The 23,706-nt window shown below is 33.6% G+C and overlaps 1 protein-coding gene across 2 annotated transcripts in view; it reads right to left on the reverse strand.

The window, feature by feature from the left end:
- Positions 1–347: 347 nt before the first annotated feature.
- The window catches only part of Mmp2 (Matrix metalloproteinase 2), a 199,107-nt gene continuing 175,748 nt past the window's right edge, over positions 348–23,706 (reverse strand). For both annotated transcript variants that reach the window (XM_068777026.1, XM_068777025.1), the window contains exons 5-12: positions 10,136–10,285; positions 6,464–6,609; positions 3,914–4,072; positions 3,156–3,835; positions 2,342–2,483; positions 1,970–2,129; positions 1,357–1,460; positions 348–766 (exon numbers count right to left, since the gene is read on the reverse strand). In XM_068777026.1, coding sequence (XP_068633127.1) covers positions 504–766; positions 1,357–1,460; positions 1,970–2,129; positions 2,342–2,483; positions 3,156–3,835; positions 3,914–4,072; positions 6,464–6,609; positions 10,136–10,285 — 1,804 coding nt within the window. In that variant the 3' untranslated portion in view covers positions 348–503. The remainder of the gene's footprint in view (positions 767–1,356; positions 1,461–1,969; positions 2,130–2,341; positions 2,484–3,155; positions 3,836–3,913; positions 4,073–6,463; positions 6,610–10,135; positions 10,286–23,706) is intronic.

Consider the following 23,706-nt stretch of genomic DNA (forward strand, 5'->3'; position numbering starts at 1 on the left):
CAGAGATATTTTTGATTGATAAGATGTACACGAAGTTACTATTTTATGTAAATAATAATATCAATATGTGTTTAAATATACATAATAAATGTTTATTAATGTGGTTACTCATGCTAGATTATTAAGAAGCATTAAATTTTTCTTGGATTTTAATGACTGTTTTTGCATGTTTTTCAAATGACAACATCATTTATTGTACTTAATTTGGTTAATCACGTAAAAACCTACTATGAAAATATTATGAAAATGGTTAACTTTAGCAAAGGTACTAATCGTATATTAAGTCTGGTATTATTAACATATACATTACATACGTTAAAACTTTTATTACAATGCAGTAAGTGGCATTTTTACAAAAAGTTGAAGATATGGTTTTATTCTAATTGCAAATTATAATTCACTTATTAGAAAAAAAGTACCTACTTAATACATGGAGATAAGTATGAATGTATAGGATTTTGTAGAATAGGACATATAGAACATAGGCGACAAAATACAACGTTTTACGAACAATATCGAGAAACAATTGCTGATATGATTAAGACAAACGATAATAAAGAGTTGAACGTAACTGTAGTGGCAGAACTTGGAGAACGCAAAGTGGAACCCGGGGCTGGCAATGCTCTAAACGGTGCCCGTCTTCCGCCGTGCTCGGTAGGGCAACCCATCCAGAATGGTGCTGAAGGCAGTTGTCTCTCATGTTCTACCCGCATCCGTAGGTCGTTGAATTTCCAAAACCCTCTCCCTTTGAAAAAGTATGTTTTACCTGTGGAGATAAAATAAGAGTTGTAAAGATAAAGATAAAAGATAAAATTGGTTTATCAAACATTGGAACTTTTAACACAACTCTTTATGATCGTCAACCTATTAATTTTTCAATCTATTTAATTTTTAATACACATTGCTTCGAAGCCTGTTAAATTTGTGAAGAAAAAGCAGAAAGAAACTCCACAACATAACACATTAATTAATAAATTTAATAAAGTTTAACACAGCTTGTAAGAGCTTATTCGTTACTAAATCGTTATAGTGGTAATTCTATGTTGAAATTGTTTTATATTATGATTGTTAGCAAAACGGAAAATATTAACTCTTCATCTTTTAGTGTAATAAAGGTTTAGTGTAATAATGTAAATAAGCAAGGCAAAAATTGGAACACAAAAACTTCTAATTTACCTCCATTATTTAAAATCCATTGATGGCAATGGAATTGTCATCTAAATTTTAATAATTTAAATGGTTTTAGACTTTTGAATATTTAATTGATCTAAAATACTGTTTTAGGCTAACACTGCAAGAAAAGAAGCAACTATTTGCCTAAGTTATAAAAGTTAATATAAATTAATATTTCCATACCATCTTTCCATTGGAAAACACTGTCTATGTTATATCCGACGCCTTTCCACATAGCCATGTCGCGTGGATAATCTAGCTCTACACGGCCTTCGTCTTCATCATATCTGAAATTTATGTTACAGTTATTATTTACTCAAATAAAAACTTACAAGTAAAAGTTTCAGCTTAAATAGTATAATTATTACGCTTTGGAATGTGTGATCACTTTCAAAAACATATCGATCGTTAGATGTATATATAAGATGATCAAATTGACCATCCGATTGATGGTCAGGTACGAAGATATCCGTATTGAAATCACAATTATTATTTATTAAATAAGTATAAGTAATAGATATTCTTTTACGTCTAGAGATTGTTTTTACATTTATCACAATTGTTAAAATAAGATGGCATTGTACCTGGCTATGAATCTTTCTTGATATATGACAAGTATATAATTGCGAAAAATTGATGTATATTATAAATTTGAAATCGCCGTCAAATTAATCTCAATGAATCTTTTCGTAATTATAAACTTAGGACAGAACTCGTTGCGTTATGGTATGAGTACTTCGGTTTTAATAAAGTGACAGTCGCGGCCTCACAGGTAACTGTAAGATTAAATACTCACTTCCAATACATGGTGCCACTGTAGAAGTATGTCTTTCCGTTGTGCCCCCAAACCATTGCGGCGTCTAACTTTTCCAAGCTTTCAGGTAACCCAAGACTTCTTAAGCTTTTCGGATAACCCGGTATTAAATATTGGGAGTCAAATAAGTATAGTTCATTACCTAAAAAGTTTCGAAATTATAATCAATTAAGAATTATGCAGCATTCAATATTTTTTATGATAAAATTAATTTATCTTTTAAAAAATAGGAAAAAGAATTTAAAATTTTTATAATTATGATTACAATTTATTAATTTAAGTGCGAAAAGTATGTTGTTCATTACAATTGATTTTAAATAATGTTTTGTTTTCGGTACATATTATTTTTCGTACCTATGAATATAGCAATTTTTCTGTCTGGTCTTTCGTATACCGCATCTACGTGTGTCAAGTTCCGAGGAAGTCCAGTCCACATTCTTGTAATTTCAATAGGATAGTCGGGATAATGACCCGTAGCACCTATCCTCCAATGATACTGTAAAAAAGTAGTGGTTAAAAATTTTATTTATTTATTAACACTTTTTTCTCCATAGACATATACACATATACATATCATAGACAATAATATAAAATAGAAATAAACAGAGGAAAAAAGAAACGATTCATATAGTACAAGAGGCGGTCTTATCACTCGAGGCCATCTCTACCAGACCTTTATTATATAAAAATATGTCTTGCATAAAACATTTTAGCTGAATTTCTTTCATTATCAGCATATTGCATCATCAAAAATTATATAGGCGCAAGCGATGATTGTATAAAGTAATATTAATATTTTATTTTAAGTGAAAGACATAATATCTTAATAGCTCGAATATAAAGTCATAAAAGTGAAATAGCTGTTACTCTAACTAGAGCAGTTCTCTTCTTAAGAAATATCTTTCACGTTGTAATGGGTACAGCGTATTACGAATAATCAAGTGAATAGCTTGTTCGATTTAACCCTTAAAAGTATTATATGAAGTTGTAATTCTTAAATCTTAGATATGATAATTCTTTCATTATTATAATAGTAATGAAATGCTTAAATAAATATTGCATCTTTTACGAACTTATCGTGTTATGATAGTCACTAAACAAATATATTTATCGTTTTTAAAATTAATTTCTGGAATAATAAACGTATAAGAAAAATGATGGTACTTACCCTATTTTTAAATATAAAAAGTTCGTTGCGTATTAGCGCAACAGCGTCGTAAGTAGTGTCGCAAGCATCAGGCTTATCTGGAAGTGGTGTAGTATGCGGCACCGTAGGACGTGGTCTAACGGTAGTCTTAACTGGATAGTATGGTTTATTTTTAGGGTAATCCTTTCGCGGATCTGTGGGATTGGGATTATTAGGTTTGGGATAACTTGGATAATCAGGTCGAATATGCGGATACCGCGGACGATATGTTGTAGGCTGAGTAGTTGTTTCTGTGGGTCGAGGGTAGTTATTGTGGTTCGTTCGTCGTGGATGTTCCTCACTAGCGTTGTAATGACGTCTGTCGGGATAATAAGTCGGATAGTTTGGTCTATCAGGATAGTTTGGTCTGTCCGGGTAGCTTGGCCTGTCCGGATATGGTTGTCTCTCGGGGTAGTTAGGTCTGTCAGGGTAGCTTGGTCGTTCTGGATAATACGTAGGATATTTATTTGGGTTCCGAGGGTATGGCGTGTAAGGTCGATGATTAGGATGGCGTTCTGGATGGGTATTATGGTGATGGTGGATATACGGTCTCCTGGTAGTTGTAGTTGTTGTGGTTGTGGTGGTTGTAGTTGTAGGCGGAGGTGTTTCTATTGGACGATAGTAAGGTATTTTTCCCCATTTTCTCTCAGTCTCTTTCGAACCTAAAAATATTATAATAAGTTTTTGGGCCTTTCTTTGTATGAATGAAATGAAATGAATATTGATAATTTAATACTTACCATACATTTGCTGTATGCCGTTACGGTCATCTTCTGGCAGTACAAAATTAGGTTGAATACCTTGATACCAAGGAAACATAAGAGCACCTTTTACTGAACTGTGGCTTAGACCAAGAGAGTGACCAAATTCGTGCGCGGCAACAGCGAACAACGATGTACCTGTCAAAAATATATGTGCATGATAATCCAACAGTCTTTTAGGTGCCTAAAGCTAAACAGGAATGCAAATGTATCTAAATGAAAGTAATCGACGTAGCCCAGCGGTTAGCAAGTTATAGTATATAAGTGGGCAAGTCACGTCGCAGTACGTATAAAGTGTAAAGACGACTTTCTTAAGACGTGACGCTGGATGTAGGCTACTTCTTACAGCTCTTATTGGAAACCTCTGGGGAAAGCCTGTATCGAACAGTGAACTCCTTCGGCAATAAGGATGATGGTGATGATGATGCATTTTATATCTTCGATAAACTTTCAAAAAATTTTCGAAGATATTTATCAATTTAAAAAGTGTACTTTCTCCACCGGTTATCGTAAAGTCGCTAATATTCTTAAATCTTTTGTTAGCACTACGACATGGTCAGGCCCAGGTTTCTCTAAGAAGAGTAGTAGTCTAAACGGGGAGGGGCACCCTTTACGTCCCTGTATACATGTGTATGTAAATTATCACGTATAAAGGGGTATGTGTAAAGCGTGCCTGGTCCGTTGCGGTCGGTCGTCGTATTGCGTTGCGTCCGTGTTTACATGTGCAGTGAGCGGCTGCGATGGATTAATGTGCAATGTCTGTCCTATGATACTTCGGTACACGTGCGCGTTATGTATGCCGTGATGCGATTTTGTTCATTAACCGTCCACTGTTCGTAGTGAACAAATGAAGGTTACGTGCGCAGTTTTAAAATAGCTTAGCTGGTACTTAACTCGACGCAACGTTTGTGCAACGTTTCTGTTGAGCTTTTGTCCGATATAATCAGATTTAATTAAAGCTGTCACGTGTTATGATTTCAATAATATTCGTACGCAGAGAAGACTTAAATGACGAATCTAAAATGATTGCACTACTATCCTCTTCTCCCATATTAAAACCTACAGATATATTAAACCACTTTGATAATAAATTTAAGAAAGAAACATTTTTTTAATATAAGTAATCTTATTACATACCGTTAACTTATGTAATTGAACATGCGTATGGATCGGTTAATACCGAAGTCATTAAGATTTTTAAATATTTCATAGTTTTACTTACTTAACCTCAATTGTAATTTCTCTGTTAATTATCACAGTAAAATGTGTGTAATTAATTGTGAGTATCAAGAATTCTATTGCCATTTTTGATTAGGAGTTATAAGTATTTTTGTTTTATGATTTTTTTCATCAACAATAGTTAAAAATGTGAGCTATTCCCATGTATGAGATCTAAATAGTTTTGCAAAAGGTATTCAGAAAATCGAAATAGGGTTAAAGTAACATTTACAATATAGGTGTGCCAGGCCTGGCTACCGCGCCCTGTCATTTGCATGTCAAACAGCGCTGACCGCGACACGCTCATTTCCCAACGAACTTTTCGCGGAAAAACTACGCTTTCGACAGAAGCTTAATTAACTGCCTCGTATGAGCTCTTTCATGTTAAAGTAGGTCCATGTACCTTTTATTTAAATGCACATATTCATCTATCGCTTGGGATCCGATCGTTTTATTTACTATAATCATATAAACTTTCGTTTAAACCTGCATTACACAAAATTTAACAACACTCTACTATCCCCTAAAAGGACCAATATAGTTTATAACCTACAAAGTGAACACAATAACTTTTGGTTGTTGGTGAAGCTGATATATTTTTATGTTAGAATTTGTTACATATCGCCTACCTTCCCTTCTTCTTATTCCTAGATCACAGATTATTACAGTATCACTGTTTAGTTGACTCGTTTAAGATTTTTATTTTATTTTTTATTTCTAATAATATTTTTTGTGCCGTAAAACTCTTTTTATACCTAATCTTACTAATATTATTCCAGTACCTGTTTTTGTTTGCAGATGTAACTTACCGTGGATATTATCCGACCATTGTTTTAAACCTGACTTTTATTTTTGTTTATCGGGCACTGTACCTCTTTTCTACAGAACTATAGGAAGACAGGGCGACTTTAACCGTCGCCTATGAGGGAGGCAACACTTCTTACTCAATTCTCCTACCGATTGCGATACGAGCGAATCTCCTTGAGTTTAAGCCTACGCAGGTACTCTGAGAACCCCCAGTGCCCAGTGAACATTTTTACCAGACAAGTGTCCGGCAGAACTTGTCAGAGTATGCTGTAGACTGATACGGCATCCGGGAAGAATTTCCTCGTTGTAGATGCCGTCGTTAAGTTTGACAGGTTTCATACTGATTGTTTGCCTTATATTACGGTGATGTATGAAATATTTCGATTTCTGTGTAAAAAAGTTCAAGAAAAGGGTTAGAAATCATTTACTAATTTCTAAGGAAACTCTCGTATTATGTTTTCAGCCAAAAACTTCTTAAGGTTATGGTCAGTTTTTATGGGTTACCTTCTTCGTCGTCATTCTTAGGCTGCAACAGCCAAAGTTCATCATCGTCAAAATGTGCGTCGCCACCTCGTCCGGATCCCGGGAAGAACGCGTGAGCGAGAATCGATCCGCGACCGTCAAAAGGATAGGCGTCATCATGGTAACGTCTGTGAAAAAAAAATTAAATATTAATCCTTCTTTTCAGTCTAGTAACATTTTTTTATTTCTTGGTCTACATCCAATTATATATACTTTATAGAACATATATAGAGAATTTTAAAGAAGAAAAAAGAAGTAGTTTCTTAATTAAAGAAAGTGTACAGTATTCGCCTATTTAAGATGCGTTAGGGTAAATATCAATATCATATTTGATAAACAATACAACGAAAAACCATTTTAAATACATATTAAATATACTTAAACATATAAATAAATTGAAAAAAATGTTTGTTTATAAATATAGCTAGAATACTTTTATTAAATAAAGTTACAATCATTAACTCGGTTGCGCTTGTTCTTTGTTGCTGGCAAAGTCGTCGGGAGATACCCAATTAAAATAGTCATATAGGAGTAACGTATTCATTCCGCAACAAACAACAGCGGCTTCAGTGGATAGAGTCGGCAGAGCAATCAAACTTGCCTCCCTCGGGTAGCGCCCGTCCACTACCAACCTAATCATTTTTCCCACCAACAAAACAGTGGAAAGACCCATGCATATTTCACGCAATATTAGCGAGGTTTCGTTATTGAGTTTTTGAAGGAAAAGTTCTAGCTGTATTTAAATCGTTAACACCGAGTTGATAACAGCCCCGATTGTTTTATGTCTTAGTCATGTAAATGATTGCTAAGTATTGTGTTATTTTATACATAGAGTATTGCTAAAAATATTTATTGTTCTGCAATATCAACTGTAGTTAAACACAATCCTATATTTGGTTTCTAAACCATTTTTTAATAATTTTATGGTAAAAGCAACAGATCTAGACCTAAAGAAGGGCAGAATTGTACATACCTAAAGAAAGTTTGCGTCTATTATTAATAAAATAATTTTATAAATAAATATAGAAAATTTAATTGTAAAAAAATACACAGGCTTAATTCGTACAAATATTAAATTATTCTTGTTTTAATTTAGAAATGTGAAATATCAAACAAGAATTGATTGGAATTTTTACTAACGTATTCTTTACATAAATAACTCAATTATAGACCAATATTAAATAATAAGTATTATAACGAATACAATACACCTGTAGGTAATTACTATTTCATTGTGTCAGTAAATCATAATTCAAACCCTAGCACATCGTATTTTCATTCCTATCAGACTTAAAAACAACTTTGTAAATTTATCGAAGTTGTTTTTTAAAATCGATTTCTGAAAAGAACTAAATATTTTTATTTTAATCTTTACGCACTCGAGACGTAACATTCATACAACTTTCGCTATCAGAATAGTATTCGCGACTTTTATCATAACTGCTATTTGCCTGTATTTGTATGTCTAGATATTCAAATGAGTATCCAATAAAGGCTCTAACTAGACTACTGAACCTTTTTGTAGTCCTCGGGTATGTGGAAGTATCGTTGGCAGACGTCATCAAATTTAATGGGTTCTTAATGGTAAATTTCCGAGCTTGGCAATGATTTATAGCTTAATAGTGTTTGTCTTTTATGATTATGAATTTATGTTATGTTTATAAATATATCTTATATATATATATATATATATATATATATATATAAACATATATATATATGAACAAATATTTTAAATGTATATTACATATACATTTTGAACACTTCAAAATAAATTTTCGTTTAAAGTTTGAAAATATTGTGAAATGTGGTGGAATATTGTGAAACACAATGAACGTTAGTACTGAGTATCAGTCTACGTCAATATATGTTTATAAAAACAATTAAGACGATACTTTTAGTGTTCGTAAAATATTCATTACGCAAAATAATTTTTTTATGACTATTCATTCTATAGAATGAATACATGAAAAATTTGAATTCTTCACAATGTGTAAAATGAATTATACGATTTCGAAAAAAGTTGGATAAATTAAGTGATAAAATTTCAGACATGTAATGGTTTTTAATCTAATTTTAGCAAAATCAATTCATGCAATTTTTCGGATAATTTCATACTTTATAGTTCGGTTTATTTTTTAAACATAAAATTCCGTGACGAAACATTAAAATTCAAATGTTGGTTAAGAGCGCTTTAAGTAATAAAAAAATATTGTTTTTCAAAAATCGATGCTTTGGTAACTATATATAAAAAAGATTTAGATTGCTTAAAAAATAAGCCATAGAAAACTTGGGGATGAAAGTTTGCAATATGTCCGTCGCAATATGTTCGCGAGCCAGGTTTTTGTCGGCGATACTTTCTCATATCATCGCTGTCTACGGTCATTTAATAAGCGAAACTTTGCCCTCCGTTCATTCGTATGCGACTCTTGCAGAGCTGGTGGTCTTTTAAACTAGATTTTCTTTAGTACAATAACAATTTTTGGTGAAAATACGCAACTGAAATTGGTATAAAAATGCAATATTGTTTTCAATATTTATTATTTTATAGCAAAACATAAACATTTCACGAGACGGAACTCCAGAACAAGTTCGCAGTATATATTATTATATTTATTCAATCTAAAGTAAAAATATAAAACTTAATAAATCGTTTAAATTCCGTAACAGCATGAATAGAGCAATTTACCTTTTTAGCAGGTAACATCTACCTAAGTATTAGATTATTGTTAAAGTGAATTTGGCAAGTCACGTACCTTAAAGAAAGTGAATCGACTACGGAAAGGTTTGCGTTGAATAGTAATCAATTGGTAGTAAGGTTGGCAAAGGTCTGACACACTCAGCCATAGTTTTCACTTTTATTAAATTTATCAAAAAGCTTAAGAGAAGGGAATTCATGTTTGATAAAGGTTTTTCTATTTATCTCGTTTTAAATAAAGGTAACATAGAATTAGCATACGCAAGCCAAAACACCGCGATGTCTGACCAACACGTGTTTTCGGTGATGGCTTGGTTAGATCTTAAATGTGGCCGTTTACGATTAGCCGTTTGAGAAGGCTTAAGATCACCCAGAGAACAATGGAGAGCGCTATGCTTCGCGGCGAGATCGCATTATAAATGAAGAGATCCGTAGAATACCTAAGATCACTGATGTATTTTGAAGAATTTCTTGTCTGAAGTGGCAGTGGGCGGCTATTGTGGCCAAAAGGTTCTTGAGTGTCGACCACGAACCGGTAGACGCGGCGTGATTAGGTCCTCACTAGGTAGATCGACGACTTAGCCAAGGTGGTAGGAAGTCGCTGGAAGCGGGCAATGTAAGACCGATCATCGCAGCCATCTTCGGGACAAGTTTATGCCTTGTAGATGGGGTCTGTTTTTTTTTATTGGCCCCCACTATTGGGGGCCTCCTATTCCCCTATCTTTAGGAAGGACAGGGTCGTTTTTTGTCTTATTAAAATTTTTTTCCTTGTCCTTTTCATTTTCATTCTCTACTATCATTCTTCACATGATCTATCGTTCCACTCTTTTTTTCCAAAATTCATTCTATCTTTCTCTTTCGTTCTAATTCTAGATGGCGTCTTCTAACTGACAAGTTGATGATGAAGGCATAAAACTCTAAATTCTTAAGTGAAAATTTAATTAAGGATATATTACTTGGCAAAGGACACGACGATGTCAGCCTCGTCGGAATTGACCTCGGTAAATGTTAATCTGGAAGCCTGCTGCCACACGTCGAGCGCGCGCGCCAACACGCTGCGGGTTCCGTATGGATCCAACTGCGATGGCCGCCGTACTGATGACAGGCTGAAAAAAGGCAATTTGTTATAATTTATTTGCATATAAAATAATCTAAACCGTTTCAACAACTTTCAAAATCAGAAGATGTACAAGGTGATTGGTTATAGGTTTAAAAGCTCTAAAGGAGTGACGTTGCTCATTTGTCGCCCTTGAGTGATTACTCTAAAAAATGTTAAATTTTTTTTATTGATTTGCGACAGGCTAATAACTTCTGGCATTAAAAAGTATACAGGTACATATTGAAAACAATTATTAATTTTCAATATGTATTTATAGTTACTGAATTTTGAAAAGGTTTCTTCTATCACTACGTTATTAAATATTTCTGAAACTACTAATTTTTGGATAGGGTGTAGCTTACTTATTGAGAGGAAATGAGTAATACATTGGCTCCTTTAAAACTTTTGCCCCTATTATCAATCATATTGTGTTTAGTACGAAGGTTGATGTTTGTTATTAACCAAAAACAGCAATACTATTACCTATATAATCGTTTACTACTAAGTCATTTATAATAATAGAGATTTAGCGAGCATTAGTAGCCCAACGCTAGAGGACTGAGACTTGCGATTGTAGGTTGTAAGTTCGAATCTTATATAATTCACATTTTGTGCTTTAATTACACAGGATTGCTACCGACCATAAACAAGTTTCCAGAAGAGCAGCAGCGTCCTCTCCGTACCATAATATCACACTCTGCACCGCTTGCCCAACGTAGCCATTACGGTATATCCCCCCATAAATATCTTAGCAGGAGACCTGTGCCTTCTACAGGTTCAAACGTTGACGGCGAACGATGAGATTTGTATCACTTATGGTATAAGGTAAAGACACAAAACTTTTTTTTTACGTAACTCTTTAAAACAAAATCCTGTTTAAATACCAAACACGTTTTTAAATTAAACTTAAAATATTTAACTGGAAGGCATATTACTCTTTATAGATTTTAGAAACTAAACAATAAACTAACGATTCAGAACCTTTTAAAAATATGTAATTTTATACATTTACTAGATAGCGGTTTACATGAAATTTTACCATGAATTAAGTGTATAAAAAAGGAAATTGCTTTCAATTATCCATAATTGTTTAATAGCAACGAAAAATAGCACTACATTATTGCTATGGCGAGTTCCATTCGATATATTCAGTATAAAATGCCGACAAACACTCCCGTTTGCCAGTGCTGCGGTCATCGTGTTCATATTAGTGCAACAAATTCGATGTATAAAATATCGCTTCCGCGGCTAATTAATACCAACCACCGCGCCGTGGTCACTGTAAACAATTTCAATAATATTATTAGGGACCACGAAGCAAATAAAAACGAACAATACACGCCGCTTTCACAAATTTAATTTTTCGTTTCACCGACATCATCATTATTTCAGTTATATTGTATCGAAGTACAGATGCAGTTTTTTATTAACAAAAATCTGTAACACAAAACCTTGTATATGTACCTAGGTACCACACAAGAATATTGGGCTTGAAGACATAACACTATGTTATAATACTGATGGTGGCTTTTAGTTTTAACTCATCTTTTAGGTATAAACTATTTTTTTTTTGTTTTTTAAAATTTTAACAGTGCTAAAAAGCCAAATAGTTTTAATTTTACTGATGATACGTGATCCATATGACAGTATAAGAACAAAATGCAAGTTTATGTATTAAAAAACTCTGTAATACAAGATCAAACCTGTACTGCGAACAATTATGCTACTCTGCGAAATGAGACGCGCGAAATGTTTAATCAAGTCTTTTAATGGTTTGTGCCCCGGGATGGTGAATTGGTGGACCGGCGGACTGATGGAAACCGCTTCAAATTTATTATTGCCGCTCGCACTACATCAGCCGACTAGTTAATTGCAAACCGTGGATGAAATTTGCTACCGCATTTCAAAGTAATGTCGGTTCAATATAATGCGTGCGGTCAGACGAATAACTCCTAACTTAACCACCTATTGTTTAAAAACCACTGTAAAATACTTTTGTTTAGTCACTAATTATCGCGACAGTTAATTAAATTAATTGCTTTACATAACAGCAAAAGCTGCGAAAGTAAATTGATCAATATACATGAAAGTAATTAAAATGTTTTTCAATTTCTACGTATTCTTATTGTCAGAGTTTTCGTTTGGCGTAATTTTTTTCGAAACTGTTTCGACAGTCAGTTAATTTGCGTTGGGCAATTTTAGCTATAATAAGAAACGTTGACGAAGCCAGTTAAAGACTTAAACGAAAATTCAAATCCGGCAAACAATGAATACCGTTTAACGAGCACGTGACAGAACCAAGTTTGTTGCGGTTGCTCTTTGAAGGACTTCAAGGCACGTTGCGTACTTCGGAAAGTTTTTGAAATACTTGTTGGACAATATAAGTTTATTTGAGTACTGGAGATGAAGCCACACTGATATTAAGAACGTAGGATTTATTAATGTTGCGGGATTTATTTCGAAATAGCGGTTTTTTTAAATAAGTGTGTAACTACAAAACATTAACTTCATCAACATATCAGCTGGTAATCGCCCACTGCAAGTTAAAGGTCTTACAACGTGTTCGGTGACCGGTCTATCGGGGCTCCCCTTGTGGAGGACCAACCGACAACCAACCGAGAACCTTTCGGCCTCTACAGCCGTCGGTTCCACGAGCCGTATTTCCCGTTCACTGCCACAGAAATTAATAAAAACTTAACAAATTTTGGTTTGTTCTATTAAGTTTTCAATGAAATAAATATATTTTGTATAATGTGGTTTAATTAATTGCCCTACGTAAGTTGAAAGTGTACCACCGTACACGTGAGTCCTTACGGCAAACTGAAGTCCACGTGACCACGTGACCCTTACAAACCGTCACAATACGTTATTACCGTACATACCGTGCCCGTTAGAGAGCCTTTACCGTATCGAAACCATATTACAAGCACATCTGCTACCATATTATAAAGTTTGAAATATACTAAAGACGTGTAGTAGAAACGACAGTTTTTGGTGAAAATTTTATGATATTCAAATTAACTTCTTGATTTTATTGACATTAAAATGTTTCTGTATAATTCATAGAGTTGGGGAGGGGCTCCGTGTTTGCAGCGCGAAATAATAAAAGATGGCGTATTGTGACGACATGGCGACGTCTTCACGGCAGAAACGGACATAATCTCGTTACGATGTCATAACAAAGAGATTTGTAAGCATGAAGTTTATGGTCTGTGTCCAACGAGCTAAAATTTAATTTTCTGAAATAATCTGTCAGCGAGCCATTAAAATTGTTCGCCCGTGAATCGCCCCTCTTGATGATACCTACTTTTATTACATGAAATAAATGCTGATGTTATAAGAAAATTAATATTTTTAAAATTATATATGTCGTGCATGAGCCTTGTTTGAAGCTTGTACGATTAATTAACTCTTCAATATTACAAGTATACCAGTATGAATGGAAGAATAAAATAGAAGAAAGACATTTTCAAATACTCATATAAAGTTGTCTGGTTGCTTGAAGGCGATAGACGGGATTAAGTAGCATAATAAACAAATATATTTTTTTTGATTAAGTTAAGCATTAATTTTTGAACCGATAAGTACAAAAACATAAAAACATGATATTAACTACATGCATGTGTTGCAGCATGTGCCGGTATAATAAATTGTAAGGTAATAATTTCGAATTTTCGATGCGCTGATATAAAAAATAATATATGTCAACACGCAAATATCTGAATGATGTGTGCACATTTTTTTGCTACTTTGATGGCATGCATACCAATATATACATTATTTTTAATTTAGTAATACTGGGATAATTTTACATTAAGATGTGATAAATTTAGGACTTTGTTTAATCGGCATTAAAATATAACAGTATCTTAACAAAACCTTTAATAAGTGTAGTTTTTAGCAAGAGTTGCTGGTAACGATTGACATAATAGTTGTTCACTCGTGGCAGTAATGCGCTCCTTTGAAATGCTTCTCCCGTCCCGCACTGTCGTCCTTTCCCGTACATTGTAGATAAGCGACGTGGCAATAGGCATTGATGTTCACTGGGGATTTCAACGGCAGTCTCTCCTCTATTCTTTGACGCAGAAAAGGATTTGAAGCAACTCTTTCATAGTGAGGAAATTCCAATTTTGAATAGGTTATGCGACGCGACGTTTCATTTTACGAATTATACAGTGTCGGATTCGATTAGCGATTTAAAATAAGTTTATACGGTATTGTGAGTTTTTTAAATAACTTTCTCTCATTCTATGAAGTAATAAAATGCTAAGAAAAAGATATTTATTGTAAAATAGGGCATTTACTAGTTGTATTTTTAGTATAATGAGTGTAGTTAAAATTGAGTTTTGTTTATAATTTAACATATCCATATATCACTATTGTAGTTATAATTTGGTGTCATTTAATTTTTTTTGAATAGAAAAAGTTATCAATTATATAAAGGTAATGAGATAACTCTTATTTTTCATATATTATATATTTCGTTTATTGATTAAAATCGTCAATTAGTCAATTAGTTTATGCTTATTTTTTAAACACTATTGATACGGCTGTTCAAATTTGTTTTTGTTTAATTCAGTTTGTTTCATTTGAAAGTTTTACTTCTTTAATATGTCTTTGCCGTAAACTATGTATTTTTGTAATTGCTAGATCGTTTATCTAAAAGACATTAATCCATTTTTTGTGGTAATTTACTTTTACGATCGCTATGTGGAAAGAGAATCCTTTAAAATAACATACAAAATACTTTACTGTTTTGATGTTGTACGGCTTCATTAAAAGTCATTACTGTTAAAAGTTTTGCAAAGATAATATACGAAAAGCGCAAAACAGTTATGTTTTAATACTAAAATATTGCTTAGTAAACGATAGTATTATTATTAAAAATATATATATGCCTACGAGTTCAACACGGCATCAGTTCACGACATTCCATATCAGTGACAATTCATGTTCTCATGTGTACACGAGAGAAATGTGCGAATCTGGCCGGTTGAGCGCCCGGGGGTAGAATTTAGTCGAGAGTAACTTTGTTACGAAGGTAATGGCATATTACCGTACACGCGCGGCCATTTTCAGGGTACCAAATTGAAATAATTTTTCACTAACATGATTGCATCGATGTTCAGCATTCGCACTCTCAATATTCATGTTGGTTATGTAAAATTCACGCTATGAATACAATATACAAGAACATAGAGATTTTTTTAATTAAAATTTAATTTCGAAGCCTTTTACATCTACCAGGTATAACTGTAAATATTGTCATGAAATTTAAGTCGTTCATTCTTAATACTAATGATGTTAATGATACCACTTTAGCATAAAACAACACAGAAATTTCAATAAAATTTTATTGAGTGTTAAATAAATATATATGGTATTTAGTTTGAAATTTTGTGGTAAATTATTAGAAAATGGTTAAGACCGGTTATCGTGGCGATCTATACGGGAGGTCTATAACTTGTCGTGGTCGTCTATCGGCTGACAGGAATGAATGAGAAAATATTATTATTTTCAAATACAAGAAGCTTACGAGAATTTAAATAACGAGCTGAATTATACCGTCGCTTCATCCCGTAGACGTCCACTGTAAGGCATATGCCTGTTCTAAAGATACCTTTGGGAGATATACCATAATCGCCACGCTTGGTAGGTGGGTTAGCGATCGCAGTGTGATATTATGGTACGCAGAGAACGTTGCTGCCCATTCTCTGGAAACTTGTTTTTGAGCAATGGAAATCCTATATAATTAATACACAAAGTGTGAATTATGTAAGATTGTATCCCGGGTATTGAACTCGGGTCCTACGATCGCAAGTCTCAGTTCTCTACCGCTGGGCTACCGCTACTCGAATGCTGAATACTCATATGAATTAGCTTGCATTTACTTTACAAGAAGTTAATGCAATGAGTGGAGGACACGATGAGAGTTCTTAAAGCTGCCAGAATGGATTAGCTTTTAATGCTTCTAGCCTTATATGAAAGATGGTGCTATCTAGTTAAAGACGCAGGTCGTTGGAAGTTTTATATGAGTTAGCTAAACTGAAGGAGATATAATTGGAAACTTGAGATGGGGCCGTCGCTGCACTGGCACCGTATTGCGCCGGCTGCGGTTACAGTTTTAATTTTATCTATAAATATTAAATTACTTGATATTAAAGATGACTGAAACGTTATTTCACAAAACTAGTTATAATGTTCGGTGTAATATTTTTCTTATAATTTCAAAACTTATACAAAGCCCCGGTGCCTTTGAATAGTCATTAAAAAAATATTAAAAAATGTAAATATTCTTGAAAGTGACGTTAGTAATTTCTTTAACAATTAAAATTGAAAGTTGTTTACTCACATTCAAAAGATTAAAAACATTTTACTAACAGAATATTTAAAAGTACCGTCTTCTATCTTCTGATTTCGAAGTACATTCAGGTCATTAGTTATCGTTTATTTTCTTGCCGCGGAAGGGATAGGAAGTAAATTCAAAGGTGTTTCTCCGAGCACGCCGCTTTGAGGCTTCCTCGAAGGCGGAGTCTCGTGTGATAACCGCCGGATGCGGCTGCAGACGCTCTCTTAATGAATATTCCCGCTAGCTTTCCGTTACGAACATACATTAGGAACGTCACTGTCGCTTGCGCCAAATAGGTACGTTTAGAGGGATCGTCTTGCAGGACATAAGATTAACAGCATCTATAACAGGCACGTGCCAACAACTATTTATATACTCATGCTTTTAGAGTATAAATAATGATATATATTAGTATTCACCTATTCCTGATCTCGTTTTATTGAAATCTTTAATTGTCTATTTAAAATTTCTATTTTGTTTTATTTAAACTTTAAGGCACATCAACAATATAAACATAAATATAATCAGATACATTATAGCAAATCTAAAAATTTCGTTATTTAAATGTAAGTTCAACTTTTTAATAGTAATATGATAAAGTTATAATACTTTTATTCTCTCTATTTTTCCTGTTTTTCGAAGCTAAGTATTTCAAGTTAATGGAACACTTAAAATGTACCCAAATATGACAAAAGAGTTAGTACAATGTAGTGACAAAGGTATGCTGTAAGAGGTTCGGTTTAAGTTTATCTATCCAATAACCCCATCGGCTAAGTCAACGGAGCTGTTTGATGTGTTGGCTTCAGTCGATGCACCCCGAGAGCTCAAGCCTTCCCACGTTAGTTTTAACGTCCCCTTGTGGCGGGCTAAAAGCGTTTGTCTTGAATTTTTAAAGTGTCAATCGAAGTTTTAGAATAGACGTTCGTGACGTTGGGGTGCATTAAAGCGAATGAGCTTTTTTGATATGTACATTCTACGTATGATATATCACAATCTTATATAGTAATTACGCAACCAAATTTTAAAAATGAAAGTTAATAATTTAACAATAACTATATAACATATTAAGAACAATTGTTATTAGGTGTAGTAAAAGTTTTAAAGAGGTGAATGTATAGTACATTTACTGTGAATTATTTCACACGCTATCCAAAAATCATTGTAAGAAAAGCCTTCTGAATATTCGAATTACTTATATTGTCATATATATTAAATTTAATTATTGTTTAATATCTGTCGCTGCGGACTTTGTACTACCAAAAACTGTGGGTCTATCTTATTCCCGTAAAAAAATAATTTATGTATTTAAGAGTGATTGCAAATAGGTATAAAAGCTTTAAAGCTTTTGGCTAAGAAAGGAGCAATACGCTCACCCTGTCAAAGCTTCTATACTAATAAACCAATCATCCTGTAGATAAAAACTAATTATTATGAACCAGGATTCTAGCATAAGAATTTTGTTCATTTTATGTGTTTACACTTTAGATGTCTTTTAAAATATAAGAAATCATCGTTGTCGTTTCAGCCCATAAAAGCCAAGCATGAGGCATAGGTCTCTCTCAAATTTATCTATGCAGTATAGACCATAATCGCCACGCTTGGCAGACGGGTTAGCGAACGCAGTGTGGTATTGTAGTACGCAGAGGACGCTGTTGCCCATTCTTTACAAACTTGTTTGTTAGTAGTGGCAATCCTATATAACTAATGCATAAAGTGTGAACTATATAAGATTGTATCCTCTACCGCTAGGCTACTACTAAATTAAACGAAACTGTTTCTTAATTATTGAATCGAATGAAAACGCTGGTAAAATTGAAGAATATATAACAGTAAAAAAAAATTACTGATATAAAGAAAGGAAAATTTCACCGAATGGATTATAAATGTAAACAAAGAGTAATTAGATATGGGGAAAGGGCGTCAAGGTGGTCGATTGCGGAAATGACAAAGCGATTAGTCGTAGGTCTCTGTGCCCTCGGTGAGATATATCCGGCGGAACTGGTTGGAATTACTTCCCGCTGTGCTACGAATGTGCATCGACAATGTTTTAGTAAATTGCACAAAGCGATTTAGAGAGCATACCGACCGTTATTTTTTTAGCGTATAATGACGATAATAGCAAAAGGTTCGGCAAATAATAATGGTTCCGCTCAATGGCGCTGTCACTTTTTAACCTATGAACGCGTATTCGCTAAGCCAAATTGTTAAATGTCTTTTAATCAATGTTCTTTACATTCGAAAAAAAAAATACTTTGACAGAAAGCAGCGGCGGTAATCTTATAATTTTTACTTAAAATTATTTATTTTTCTTTACTTTCAAGTACCAAAAGGTATCTCCGGTTTATAATTTTAATGCATTGTTAATAAATATTCGGCCAGCAAAAATCTTCTATCCTGGGAGTGATGGACGATGTTCTCGAGTTGCAAATTGTCACCTAAAAGTCCGCATGAAGTTTGCCAGCAAAGTTTACGCTCTTGCGCTTCATTAGAATCGAAATTCCCACGCTTCATTAGGATTCCTCGGTATTCCCGGCGTTCATTAGAAATACTCCGACGGGACGGGGACCGTGGCGTAAATAAGTGATTAACGCAGTTCGGATTGTTTTCAGACACCCGAGCCAGTGCTGCAGCCAACTCGAGTGAACTTTTGATACATTTACAATGAGACGTCGCGTGTCGACTCAACTCTCTTAATCTTGAAATAAAATACCTATCTTATTAATATCTCATTATAGCAGATAGCTATTTAACCATGAACTGTATATATAAAGGAAAGCTATAACTTTAATACCGTCCATCTGAACCTGTAATATTTGCATTAATGTTCTTTTCATAATTTATTACCAATAGCGCCTTAAAAATTAATATTTAACATTAATAATTTAAAAATTTGAATTACTAATAAGTTAGAAAAAAACCATGTAAATTAATGTAAAACTAAGTTCATAGTTTGTGATACATTTGTTGTTAATAACTGCCAATCAGTGTATCTTCGGCATGTAGGTGTGTAAGCTTTAACTTTTTTAAACATGGTAAGTAATTATTACTTGTTCGTCTATGAATTTTAAATATCTTAGTATTTTAAAAGCCTCTGTTATCAAATTTAACTTTTAATCTCAATTGTATTTATCCTTATTTCTCATCCTTATTCCTTTATACTGCTTTGTGAAGTGAAAACTTGATATTATTTAGATAAGATTTAACCTGGTTTTAATAGGTTTAAGTTTTTCATGTCTTAAATCCGTAAGTTATTTAAAATATAATGTTATAACACTGATTACGGTGCATCCCAAGTACAACAAAAATGATTTAAAGGCTACATGGTTTTTAATATAATAATTACAGCTTGTATTTTTTTTGATTTCCCATTTTTGTCGTTATTCATGGCTTTTCATTACATTTTTTAAAACGCCAGGGAAAAACATTTAAGTACAGAATCGTACCCACAAGGTATCAAGCTCAACCAATACCGTCACAAGTCGGCGCTTTTAAGCTGGATTTTATTACATCGCCGTGAAAGAAGGTAAACGTAATCCACGGATTATGCTTCACTACCTCAACCTGCCGACGAAATTTCAATCAGTAGCTATACATCACTATTATATAGCTAGAGATAAAGTTAATAGCAGTGTAAGATGCGTGTAGATTTTAGAAATGAATCTTTCATATTTAACTAGATTTGGGGAAAAGCGTTACAACATTTAGTTAAATCTGATCACGCCCATCTGTAACAACATTTTATTGAAAATCTTCGTTAGTTATCAGCGCCTCCACAGAAGTTAGCGGAAGGTTCAGGGTCTAAATGGACCCGCACGTCCGGACAAACATCGCGCAAATTCACAACTCAAACAACTTTAAGCAAATTTATAACTTCCGTGGATTGGAACAGCCTGCGCCTCCTTGCGGAGTGCCGAGCACTCTGTGGTTAGTTAAAACTAACTCGTGGTTGTTTACTTTATTATCTGTGTTTCTTTTAGTGTATGAATAGGAAGTAATGGTGCTTCTTATTAGTTGATAGGTCTGTTAGTTAACTATAATAATATAAAACAAATATTTCATACTGCACTGTATACTATATGATGAGCAGTGGTAGCCTTGCTGTAGAGGAATGTGACTAGTGATCGTAGGCCACAGGATCAATTCTCGAAATGCAGTGACATATATGTTTCATAATGTGTGCGTTATTTATATAGCATTGGCACTTCTCACAAACAAGTTTCTAGAGGATGGGTAGCAGCGTGCTCTGCACACCATAATACCACACTGCGGTTGCCAACTTGCCTGCCAAGCGTGGCCATTATAGTATATCCCCCATAGTTATGTTTGGGGGAGCTTTGCAGAGGGCTATGAGCTGAAACGACGATGATGATTCAATCCTCTCGTGAACAGAAAAACCGATTACTTAATTATTATTGATATTGTTTACTATAAAAGTAACGTCAAGTAAGATAGTTTTATACTAATAACATGTCTGCAGTGAATAAGAAAGTGGAAGTGACAGTGAAAAGAAGAGTTGGCCTCTGGGACTTTAAGGGTATAGTGTGGGAATCACGGACCGGCAAATGCATGTTAAACATTCAACCGCAAGGTGGAGAGACTTTATAAGGTCGTAGGAAGGTGCAAGCTGTTTCCAACTTGTTCTCTTGGAAATATATGGCAGAGGCCTGGATCAAGATGTGGAGGTTCTATTGGTATAATGATGATGATGAGTGTTTATAATCCGTAAAATTATAAATAAAAATAGAACTTTATTTACCCGTTACTACATGGAAATCAAGAGACGAACGTACAGATATTTAAATTTTAGACATTGCAAATATTTACGTCAGTTTATACGGTAAAATTGTACAATTTAAAGGGTACCAACCGGTAAATATCTACAATACCCGGCGATAAATATTGCACATCGTTTGAAAAAAGACAATCGGCTAATTTCGGCTTCGTAGAGCCAATTAGCTGATTGTCTCTTTCCAAAGGTCGATGTGCAATATTTATCGCCGAATATTTTAACTAATATTGTAATATTTATCAACTACTAACTACCAACACAATTCAAAAACTACCGATCTGAATACGAATTCGATAACCGTCTAATAGAGTGAAACTATTTTTCATTTCCTTTCTTTGCATTTATTTTGAATAAATTTGAATATTGGAGAGAATGCAAACAACTATCGATGTAATTCCATTGGTAACGGTGATTTGTCCGATGATAAATCAAGTTACCGGGGTTGCACAAGTAAAACTTGGTGTAGTATGAATGAGATGGGGTGTTCACAGGGCGACGCCCGAGCTTTGGCGGTTAATGGCTTTGTCTCGTTTATGCAATGGCAGTGTAGACGATGCTCTAGCGGTCTCCACGTTTCCACTTTTTAAAAGATAAACTTGAATTGCAGTATTACTTATAAGGATTTTTGTCCCGCGTCTAAATCTTGTTCATTTTGAGATGTATTGATGATATTATTTGATCATTTATTCTGGTGTAGTAGTTTAAACAAAACACGTGACAAAATGGAATAAATGGGCAATGATAGTTTTCATATTTTTTGAGGTATTTTTATACTTCTGAACAATTGTTTAGTTATCGTATATCTTTAAAACCTATGTTAAATAAATAGTACTATTTATATTTTGTTACGTACGCTTTTGTCGATATGAGTGGAGTTCTATTATTTCATTGATTATTTAACGTTTCAACCCAAAGACGCCCACTGCAAGGCAGTTTCTCCCCCAAAGATAACTATGGAGGATATACTATAATCGCCATCTTTTGTAGCGGGTTGGCGAGCGCAGTGCGGTATTATGGTACGAAGAAGATGCTGATGCCATTCTCTCGTAACTTCTTTAAGAGCAGTAGCAAAAAACAGTTCTGGAGTCGATACAACTCATAGGAAAGCACAGCGTAAGACAGAAACCTTCATGGCGGACAGTCGACCATGATAAGGTTGCCAGATAGCGCTTGGCCTTAGGCCGCTACCAACGGAACCTGTTAAAAATTTAAGGGAAAGGCCTATATTTAGCCGTTTTTAAATGATGATGATGATGATGATAGTAATAAGAAAATCTTTGAATTATTAGTAAGACGTGAGTAATAACGTTGTGATTTCGGAATGTTAGTATCACAAACTGCTGTTAAGCGCAGTTAAATGAAGCGATGAAGCTACAGTATATGATGATGTATGCAAGGCGCCTGTCGTGCATAATCAAAATGCTGCAGCTTTTAGTTAATTACGTTGAAACCACTGCATCTGATTAGACTTCAATTGTGCTTATGAGTTTACGTAGTTTTCAAAGAGAATTTACGATTATATCGCATTAAATTTAAGATTAAAGAGACGTACTATCTAGTAATTTTTTTTAAATTGATTAATAATATTCTTTAACTAAAGTGTTTTTGAGATTTTATATGACAACGGATTTTTTTATTTTATCTTCAACTTTGAAATTTTTTCGTGTATTAGCTTTCAGAGCAGTGTTTATTATAAATACTAATTTCATTTAAAAATTGTTAGATCTAATTATATATCTGATGAGTGTATTTTACTCATACACTCATTTTTATTTTTATCTAAGTATAAAATTAGATCTAACAAATTTATAAATGAAATAAGTTAGGCATCTTGCTATTTATTAATAAAATATTGTATTTTAGGTTAGTAACCATTTTATTCAATATTGCTAGCTTTTAGCTTTTAGAAAAGAAAAGAATTTACTACTTAGACTTTCGCTGTAAAAGAATGCAGCACTGATATAGTCAAGACAAAGAAGTGAACTTGAACAAATAACAATAAAAAATCTTTATCGTGTATCTCAGCATATTGAATGTTATCGTTCTATGTTGCAAACCATGTATGTCTGACCACAAATATTAGTGATATGTTCGTTTTTATGACCTAACAGTGTATCTATGTTGTTCTTGTATGTCAGGATGTATATTACGATTCTAAAAAATATACGGAGGTGCTTTAATGATTTGTTACGTGAATAGTTAATGGATGAAGAAAATGTTTATAAATGATTGATTAAGAATGATAAAGTTCATGAATGGAAGATAAATATTAGTGTGTAATTTTTTTTTA

Source organism: Battus philenor, unplaced genomic scaffold (assembly GCF_028537555.1).
Source record: "Battus philenor isolate CCGP_79_NKW_IND1 unplaced genomic scaffold, ilBatPhil1.0.hap1 SCAF_13, whole genome shotgun sequence".
NCBI lineage: Eukaryota > Metazoa > Arthropoda > Insecta > Lepidoptera > Papilionidae > Battus > Battus philenor.